This window comes from Prunus persica, chromosome G4 (assembly GCF_000346465.2).
Source record: "Prunus persica cultivar Lovell chromosome G4, Prunus_persica_NCBIv2, whole genome shotgun sequence".
In the NCBI taxonomy this organism is placed as follows: Eukaryota; Viridiplantae; Streptophyta; class Magnoliopsida; order Rosales; family Rosaceae; genus Prunus; species Prunus persica.
The window spans coordinates 9,863,689-9,874,653 of NC_034012.1; the positions used below are offsets into that span (position 1 = coordinate 9,863,689).

Consider the following 10,965-nt stretch of genomic DNA (forward strand, 5'->3'; position numbering starts at 1 on the left):
CCATTTCATCAAATGTACTTTGTGCTCAATTAATGATTAACATCATTTTATACACACAGAAATTTGCAAACATTATGAATGCAGAGAATCCAAATACCGAAATACATGCAACAGTCTAAAACCTTTATTTGGATATAGCATAACCACAAGTACAACTACGAAGATAGAGCAACGTTACATTGAAAGAGAAGCAAAAACAAGAAAACAACTCCAAACGCATGACCTTACAACAAACTACACATTTGCATCCCCCGTTCTACCTTTTCCATATCATTAGCCTCACCATTCCAACAACCTTAAGAAACAATTCCTGCCTTCTTGTGATCATGAAATCCGCGAGAACAACACCCACTACAAACCCACTTCCAATTCCAGCCAAAACAAATTTCAAATCAAATTCAACCATTCCAGTTGAGCCTGAACCATTATCTTCTTCAGTTGAAGGTGGCCGTTGAGGGGCCTCTCTGCATTTGTTTGGTAATGGATCTCCACACAATCCAAGATTTCCCTCATATGAAGTGCTATTTAAGGAAGTAAGTTGGGTACCTTGCGGTATAGGACCTGTGAGATTGTTGTGAGACACATCAAAGGTCCCAAGGAATGTAAGCCGCGTTAGTTGTTGGGGGATCTGCCCTGAGAGCTTGTTTTGTGAAAGGTCCAACGATTCAAGCTTCCTTAAGTTACCCAACGATGATGGAATTGAACCAGTGAGAATGTTGTTGGAAATATTGAGTGAGCAAAGCTCTGTAAGGTTCCCAATGAACTCTGGAATCTTCCCTTCAAATTTGTTGCTTGAGAAATCAATGGCTGCAATGCCTTCTTGAATCTTTGAATAGTACAACTCCAGACCCTTAATTGCTATTGTGATTGAGTAAGCAACACTCCGTGTAACATAAATAGTAGTGACGACATAGTGTACTTCTGCCTGCATGTATGTTGACATGTTCACAGCAATATCTGGAAACAAAGGTGGAATCTCACCTTTGAAATTGTTGTATGACAAATCAAGAATGCGTAACTTGGGGAAGTCAATATTCGTTCTAGTGTCTCCTATCACACCATTAAACCCATTATGGCGCATTGCCAAAAGTTTTAACTCTGGAAGAGTCCCCAGCCAAATGGGAAAAACATCACTGAATTGATTGTTTGACAGAACCAGATACTCAAGCATCACACAATTCGCCAGTGCCCTCGGTAATTGCCCCTGCAATTGGTTATGACTAACATCAATCATCCTCAAATTGCTTCTGTTGTTGAATGATTGAGGCATCATTCCATGAAAAGAGTTGCTTCCAAGAAGTAAAAGCATTAGACCATCACTAAAGTTTCCAAGACATTGAGGAAGTGTGCCACTCAAGTTATTTTTCGACACATCAAGGTACAAAAGAGAATTCATATTGCAAAGCAATGGTGAAATTTCTCCAGTAAATTTGTTGTTAGTGGCTCCATATTCTAGCAAGGATGGTGGAGGGATTGGTAGTGGTCCACGAAAACTGTTGTTTGAAAGCCTCAAGCAGAGCATGTTAACCCAGGGAATGACAACTGGAAGTTCGCCCGAAAGGAAGTTATCAGTAATGTCCACTAAAGTCAGAGTTTCCTTGCTTATGTTCCACAGCCAGTTTGGTACTTCGCCATGGATGTTGTTTCCACGCATTTCCAACCGTTCTAACTTTGTCTGATTTCTTAAGAAATATGGGAACTCTTTTAAATTGCATGAATGCAAATACAGAATCCTGAACTGTGGAACAGTTGCATCCATAACATTTGGAAATCGTTCAGTAACAAATTCCAAATTGTTACTAGCCAATCCGAGTTCTTTAAGATTTTGTAGCTTCTGAAACATTTGGAACTCCACTACACCGCTCAGGCTGTTGTTACCTAAATAAAGGACCTTGAGATTGGTGAGATTGGAAAATAAGGCGGGAACTGAACCATTCAAATGATTGTCAGCAAAATTTAGTTCAACTAGTTTGCTAAAGTTACCAAGCCATGATGGAATTGGACCAGTTAGAGAATTGCCAAAAACGAAAAACGAAGTCAATTGGGTAAGGTTTGCCAAAGAATTAGGAATTGGACCTCCAAATCTGTTTGCTGAAATGTCTAGATAAGTGAGCTGTCTAAGATTGCCAAGTGCAGATGGAACCAAAAAGTTTGAAAAATTGCATTGATACACATCCAACTCTTGCAATGAATTAAGCTTTTCAATTGATGAAGGTATTGTTCCAAAAAACCCAGTAGAAGCAACTCTCAGTTCGATGAGGGGACTACTTTGATTAAATTCAGGAAAATATCCAACGAGATTTTGGTTGTATCTCACACTAAGAACTTTTAAGTTCTGTAGATTGAAAATTTTCACTGGAAATTCGCCAAACAAATCACAATTCCTGAGGAAAAGGGATGTTAAAAATGATAAATTTGTCAAGGAAATGGGTATGATCGATGATATGTTAATGTAACTAAGACTAAGAGTTTCTAGACTAGTTAAATTTTGAACCAGACTTCTCAAATCAGATGGTTGAAGTTTCAACAATCGCGGAGGATCATAAGAAGGAGATGTTTCAATTTCAAGAACATTGCAACACAGACTAAGGTATGTCAACTGGGACAAGTGTGAGACTTCAGACGGGACTTGACCAGAAAAGAAAGAGCCAGAGAGGTCAAGATGAGTGAGGCTTGGAAAATTTCTTATGCTAGATGGAATTTGAGAGTAATTGAAATTATTGTAAGAGAGGCTTAACCGTTGAAGATGCACCAGGCTGAACAGGCTACTATTGGCGTTCAAAGAGCCGTAGAGATAACTGCTGCTAAGATTAAGGCCAATAACATGACCTGTTATCTCGTCACACTCCACGCCGTCCCACGAGCAACAACTGCTATTTCCTCCTCCAGCTGGTTTCCATGATGAAACCTTTGAAGCAGATTTGTTAGTAATAATAAAGCTCTCCTTGAACTGCAGCAAGGCAGAGCTCTCCTCAGCATGGCAAGATAGCTGCTGCAAAGAGTCTGCAAAGTTTGCAACCACAAGATGAAACAACAACAGAACTAGTAGTTTCGAGAGCATGCGAATCGACAGGTGAATCCCCATAATGTTTTGATATTTTTTGTTTGCACATCTATGAAAGTTAAAGCTAGAGAGCTATCTATTTATAGACTGGCCTGATCAAATGGTTGAGCAATAGCGTACACGTGTCAAGTAACAATTTAATATTATTTGACATTTTGATCAATATTGAAGTGATGGGATATTGACCTCCTATTCATGTTCAAAGTTGTTTTCTTGTTGATGATTCTTCTAAGAAAATTCAAAATTGGAGGATAATCATTTATTCCAAGTTGTTTGCCTCACAAGAAGGCAACTACTATAATAAAGTTTCTTGGTAGAGCAATAATATTCAACCCTCTGAGCGGGCACACTGCCCATTTGGGAGTATTTTTGCTCACTCAATGTGTACCATCACCATCCTTTTAAAAAATTGACATTTGTCTATGAAATAACTTTAGTTAATTTTTTTACTTTTAAAATTTTAAAGTATTTAAAACCAAATAATTAAATTAAATTAAAAAACTCTCTCCCCTGTTCCTGACCGACTCCCTCTCCATCCATAATGACTCAAATTCTAAATGCATCTTCGCCGATGTATCATCCGTCTGGTCCTCCACCACCGACCTTGTGCATCAGTGAATTTACTTCAAAAAATAAGCATACGGCTTTCAATTGCTCCAAGCATTCTTGGGAAAGTACCCATTTGGGTTATTCCTCCGATTAATGGGCATTGCAGAGACCCTGCTTTTATCAATCCCAAAAAACCCACGAAGGAAATTCAACATGCAAATCTACTAGTTTCTGGGTTATGCTTACCTCTCCCGGGAGCATTCTATTCTCTCTTTTTTTTTTTTTTTTTTTTTTCTAGGTCATGCAAATCTACCAGTTGTTTTTTCTTCACAGAAAATTTAACTAATCAGTAATAATAATACCCATCGAACCCTTCCAGAAGATTACAAACTCACCGAACCAGATTTCCCTAAAATCAAGATCTCTTGGACGCTGGTGCTTTTGTCAGATTCTCCTATGTTTGAGATCTGGTGGCTGTTAATGTCACATCTCGAGATCAGCTCCGCCTTAGCACGATATTGTCTGCTTTAGGTCCCCCTCTTTGCCTTCACGGTTTTGTTTCTAGGAACTCACGAGCACTTCCCAGTGGGTCACCCATCCTGAGATTGCTCTAGCCCTAACTCGCTTAACTTTGAAGTTCCTATGACTCCGAAGACAGTGAGCTCCCAAAAGGCCTCGTGCTAGATGGAGGTGGGCATGTACATATAATGCACATCACCCCCTCTCCATTGGTTGATGTAGGATGTTACAATCCACCCCCCTTAAGGGTCTGATGTCCTCGTCGACGTACTCGCACCACACGGCAGAGTGACTCCGATACCAAATTGTCACATCCTGGGATCGGATCCGCCATAGCACGATATTTTCTGCTTTGGGCCCCCCTCTCTGCTCTCACGGTTTTGTTTATGGGAACTCACGAGCACTTCCCAGTAGATCACCCATTCTGAGATTGCTCTCGGCCCAACTAGCTTAACTTCGAAGTTCTTATGTCGTTGGGGCAGTGAGTGGTATTTTTGGGTAGGTCGTGCTAAAATAAATCTGTAGACACGCGATAGGCTTGAATCGGAGTAATGAAGATTTGACGATCAAAATAAGTTCAGTGGCAAACTTGTAAATATTTTGAAAAGAGTTGGGTAAAAATATGATTTTTCTTCTCTCTCTCTCTCTCTCTCTCTCTCTCTCTCTCTATCTTTCTCTTTCTCTCTCTCTCCCGAGCTTTTCTCCCTCTGCTCGACTTCCCCCTCCCTGTTACTGTTCATCTGAACAGAACAACCCACGCCACCTCCACTTCCGGCCACCCCGATCGACAACCGGGCCACTTTCCTCTTCCACTTCCGACTGATCTCCACCCTGGGAACCGTCGCAAACCTTGGGAATAAGCCTGAGAACATGCCAATTTTTGATAGAGATTTTGCCACCGTCGTTCTCCATCTTCCGGCAACCATTTTCAGTGATCAAGGTATGGAATCTCATCTATTCTTTGAGCTGTAGCTGTCTATGAGATAGGATTGGATCGATTTTGAGTTTGGGAAACCGATTTGAAAACCTAGGTTTTGGCCGGATTTCAAAGTGAAATTCCAGCTAGTTGCCGTCCAAATTGGACCTCCCCGTAGTTGAATAAATTGATCCTTGTCTTGAGTAGTATCTAGGGTAGGTTCAGAAATTACTCTACACACCCACGCGCTGGCGGCGCGTGTGGCTGCGCTTGGGCAAGGGTGGTGAAGCCACATTTTATCATGTTGTAATCCTTCTGTTGTCATGAGCGTGTAGGTGTGCTCAGATTTCGATTCGGACATTGTTTGACTATTGAACGGATTTCGCATATTGTGCGTTATCCGGGTTTGATAGGTTCTGACCGTTGGATCATTTTCAAATTAAAATATGTAAATCTAGGCACTCCTACAAATCGTGTAGGATTTCGCGAATCGTGAATCGGAGCCCCGAATGTTCCGATTCAATAATTCAAAGTTGTGATTTACGATAACCGTTCTTTCTTGATCAAACTTTCGAGACGTATTTCCTAACGCTTAGATGAGCCTTAGAATACCTTTTTCAATGTACATGCACTGGGAACTTGGGGATTTAAGTATCTAATTTGTGATTTCCATTTCGAAGTAATTTTATATTAATTAAGGGTTCGTATCCCGACATAGGCGCTCTGATCGATCGTACACAGTAGGCGGGACCCTTTCAGGGTCGGGCAGCTTGGGACTATTTGTGAGTGGACTTTGTTTTCAATCATACGCATGGTTTTATTGATGAAAGATTTATGCATATGTTTTAAATGGTATATGGGATATATTATGTGTTCGGTTGAGGAATTTGATGTTTTTATAACCTTTGGCAATATATTTTGGGTGTTGATATACTTGAGTATTATGAGTATGTTTATATGGATTTTTGAGAAATTCTATCTATATTGTCTATATGTATGGAGTACTTGGGTTGTTGAGATTAGATTGTGGAAGAATTTGAGTATGAGGGGTTGTTGAGAGAAGATGTATGATTACACTATGTAAGTACCATCCCTTGATTATTAGTCTCACACGTGGCGTTGGTAGTTCCGGCGTGTGAGACACTTCCTATACGTGGCATTGGTAGTTTCGGCGTATGGGAAGATTATGTACATTGTTTGGAATCATCACACATGGCGTTGGTAGTTTCGGTGTGTGATGATGTAGTCTACGTGCGTAGGACTTAGTATTGGAGCTACACGTGGCGTTGGTATTTCCGGCATGTGAGCTATGAAGTTTCGTCCCCCGGTTGGACCGCTCATCCCTAGACGCAGGATAACACTTTGAAAATCTTGCGAGCTAGCCAAACAATCTCCCGGTTGGATTGTTTCCCCGGTACCTAGGTAGTGTGTGTATATATATATATTTATAGGTGTGAGTGTAAAGCAATTAGAGTATATGTAGTAGGTTGGGAAGAGCAGTATAATTTTGGGAATAAAGTTTATGAATTGAGTGGTTTGTGGTTTTAAAAGGGTTTTCAGAGATTAATGGTTTTGAATATTAAATATGAGTTATGAATTTGCATGCTTTGGGCATTATTTTTTACACGGTAGGGTTATTATGTTGCTTTTAAATGCAAACTTTGTTTTTGTCCACTCATATGTTTTCTATTTTGCACCCCCAAGATAGTAGTCACTCAAGGAGAGCTGCAAGCTGTGTTCGAGACTCAAATTGTGAACTTCACTAGATTAGACTTTGAGTAATTTCTTTTTACTCAACTAGTTGTCCTTGTAAACTAAATTCAGTAGATACTTTGTTATTGCCCATGTTAGGTTTTACTTGTGAGGCCAGAGGCCATTTTAGTATGTATTGTTGTATGTTCAAAGCATGCTGCTGGTTGGGATTACTATGTACATTTTGCAGGTTGAATTTTGTTGGGTTTGTTCAATTTACAGGGGAGATTCTGCCAAAATTTTGGTAGAAAGTCTCAGTTTTTAGTATGTGGGCTCGGCATCGGGGTGATGTCGATAACAAGACGGGGTCCATCCTGGTTTCCGAGGAATTCCGGGGCGGGTCTTGTCAGTTAATGAGAGGAGGCCTAGAAAAAGTTTGAAGCTTCTGAAAGAAGTTATTGGAATTCAACTTGGGATTTTCGTTTCTGTAAGCTATGCAACTCTTTTGTCCAAAAAAAAATGAAGAAGCTATGCAACTCTTCTTCCTTGTAATATAGGGGAGCGGAGGAGGGTGAACGAGGTGGCGGAGGGAATGGTGGCTAGGTTGAGGGGGTGTACGTGGAGCGGGAAGGAGGGAGAGAGAGAGGGGAGAGTTTTTTAATTTAATTTAATCATTATTTGACTTTATTATTTGGTTCTAACAGTCTTGATTTCTTGGACGACAGGGGTCTAAGGGATTTGTGGTCACTTACTGTTGGATGTAATTTCAACGGTTCACTCACTCTAAAATCATACTTTTTTACACACATCTTTAGCTCTTAGATCTATCCCAATCCAACGGTTCATAATTCATTTAAGATGCACTTAATTTGATTTCATGTATACAGTCCTGATCTCTTGGACCACAGGAGTCCAAGAGATTGTGGTCACTCACTGTTGGATATTAATCTAATGGTTCAAAAAAGTTTCTTAAAAGGAGTTCAAGATTGAGTGAACCGTTGAATTTACATCCAACGGTGAGTGACCACAAATCTCTTAGACTCCTGTGGTCCAAGAGATCGGACTGTTGTATATTTCCCAACAATCTTATTCACTCTTTTCCTCTACCTGTGCAGCTCTGTTCCTCCACAACTCCCTCTGTAATATTCTCTTAACCTGAAGCCATGATAGTAGATAAGATGCTTGGAAAATATCTTATTGCACCAATTAAGATAACTATAGTGAGATCTCCCCTTACATGTTCAATGAAATCCAATAGGGGATATGATTTTGGGCTAAAAGTTCTCGGATTTGAGACGAAGTTTAATTTGAGATCGTCCCACCCATCATGGAACCCATTAAAATGAGAATCCATTGGGTTCAAATTGTTGAGAGAATTTACCTTACCATTTACTGTATCAAAATTTCTTCTCTCATCAGGTCTCTTGTTACAAATTACAATATGAGTTGGTTCAAATCGAATTTTGGTTGGATGGTTTATAAAGTTGTTGACGTTGCCAGGACGAAAGAAGACTGAAGACTGCATGCCCTTGCAGTATAAGTTGTTCAGTTGAGTCGCATAGACTTAAATATAATTATGGGGGTTTCATATATCCATGAATTTACTCCGTGTGTGTCATCTTTTACGCCTTTCGTCTTTGGCTTGATATACCATTTTCTAAAGCTCATCTGTTTGGTCATGTAGTTGACAGATGGTAGTGACTTGTGAATGAAGAGCGAAGAATAAGATTTGCTATGAAGGTTCTGCTTCTCCTGCAGTGTAACATGAATAAGATGTCAATGTATGTAATGTTAAGATAAGACTTGACCAGCTCTGCTTCTCCTGCTTCTCCTACAGTAGTCGATAGTAACTGCTAGAAGGTCCAGTCCTCTCATCGTGCTTTAGACCTAATGTGGTTTACAATTTTGGCTACATTAGTTGAAATCTCTGTTCTACATTTATAGAAGGGGTTTGAAGAATTTGTATTGTATGGTTATGGCTGTTTGCCAATTCCTTACTTAGAGTACTTTGAAGGCGTTGTGGACTTCAAATTAAGTAGATCAAGTCATCTCCTGGTGGCATTACTGGGAATATCACTTCGACGAATATAGGGGTTTCAATATCAATAATTTGCCTTCTGTGGTGGTTTTTTGCCAACTTCTCAATTTTCTGTGAGGTTTGCATCCAGGGACTAATCAATTGAACAATCTAAACAAAACCCAAAAAGCAATTATACAAAGAAATTATTCTCTCTCAGTCTCGGTGCTTCTCCTTTCTTTAGTAACTTAAAGACAAGAACAAGTGATCAGACTCTGATCATCAGACCCATTTCAGTTCATCACCAGCTCATCCAATTTCACATCCCAAACAAACCAAAATTCAGAGCGATTGTAGTGGCAGACATGCCCATATATCTCAGGCCATGTCACTCTCAAGCAAGGTTAGTGAAAAATATTCATCCGATGGGCATCTTTTTAGTGTTTTTTGCTGTGATTTCTCACTGATTATTTTTGGGAAGCTCTCCAAGTTGAAATTTGTGACCCTTGATTTCAACAATTTACAAGGTTCGTTGCCCCCCATCTTTGATGAATTTCACAAACCTTGTAGAACTACACTTGGGATCCAATCCAACAACTTGGAAGGAGATATCCGCATGCTTGATTTTTCCAGACTTAGTCAATAACTTTACTGGTACGTTTCCAATAAGCATTTACTCATGTCGGTCCTTGAAAGCAATTCAATTGACTTTAAATCATCTAGAGGGGCAAATACAACCTCAGATTCTTTCATTGAAATACTTGTCCTTCCTCTCAATTGGTGGCAATAGATTGACCAATGCCACAGGAGCAATGAAAATACTAATGCGTTGCACAAGTCTTCGTGCTAGAATATGAATATGGTTTGAATGTATTAGGTTGAGTTTTATTCTTCTCCATAAGGAGGTATTTATATGAGTTTACATGAGGGTTTTACAAGGAATTAGATATATAGTAAAGAATTAGAAAAGTATCTCCTAATTGTACAATGATTTATCACTTATATAAAAATAGGAAAGTAAATCCCTTAATTAATCAAGGAAGTAAATCTCCTTGATTAATTAGGAGACTCACTTTAACACTCCTCCTCAAGTTGGTGCATATATGTTACCAATGCCCAACTTGGTAAGTGAGTCATGAAATACTCTTCAACAAACAGCTTTGGTTAAGATATTTGCCAGTTGATCTTCTGATTTTACGCATGGTAGGCGTATGATCTTCTTCTCAATTTTTTCTTTGATAAAATGTCTATCCACCTCAACATGTTTGGTTCGATCATATTGAACTGGATTATGGGCAATATCGATAGCTGACTTGTTGTCACAATGCAACTCCATTGGCTTTTCTGGCTTGAAACCCAATTCTGTCAAGAGTCTTCTGATCCACAATAATTCACAAATTCCGTGAGCCATTCCTCGATACTCAGCTCCAAATGTCCCTCAAGGCTTTCAAATGAAAAACTGCATCTAGCCATCTAGCAGCCACAGAGAACTATATGTACCCAACAGACAGTCAGACTCAAACAATCACTATTGACAGAACTATTGCAAAGCAGTTGTAGACATCCCCCAATTTCTACAAACTCCGTTACCATGAAACTCATTTTGACAGATTTATTTTGAAACTGAGTAAAACTTTGAAGAAAACTAGCATTTTGAAGGAAGTTGAGGTTCCACCCCAAAACCAATTGGCAATGGGGGGAGTAGCCCAACTTTTTATAAACCCAGGCTAGATCCCTTAACATTTCAATGTGGGACAAATACTCTCAACACGCCCCCGTACGTGTTGTGAACTTTCAAGCCTAACAGTTAGCATTAATTAAAAGTTTAAACTATGCATAAAACAAAGAAACATTAAATTATAGGGAGCCACTATGAGTCACTTCTCCCTCCTCATATTTAGGAGCTCCTAGAGGTCTCCCTATTTTAGGAGATGGATAGGGAGTATGATCGGAGTTGTATTTTTTCAATTCCCTCCCTAAATTTTTTCAAATGAGGTGGTTTAGGGAGCACATTGTGCATGCTCTAACTCTGGTAAAACATGAGTGACATGGACAACATATCTTATGTCGTACTGAAGATTTTTGGGTTTCTTTAATTGGTTAAGTTTAGAGCATCCACAATGAGCTCTCTTAACCATCTCCTTAGACAAATTTTAGGGAGGAATTAGAAAAGTACAACTCCAACCATGCTCCCTATCCACCTCCTAA

General features: G+C 39.5%; 1 protein-coding gene across 1 annotated transcript; it reads right to left on the reverse strand.

Annotated features, from left to right (window-relative positions):
- Positions 257-3,085, reverse strand: LOC109948605 (receptor-like protein 12). Its single transcript, XM_020562259.1, has one exon. It carries the CDS (start codon positions 3,083-3,085, stop codon positions 257-259), a length of 2,829 nt encoding a protein of 942 aa, XP_020417848.1.

What these genes read in the sequence shown, in the direction of transcription:
- LOC109948605 (XM_020562259.1), bottom strand. Translation starts at nt 3,085, where the DNA reads ATGGGGATTCACCTGTCGATTCGCATGCTCTCGAAACTACTAGTTCTG.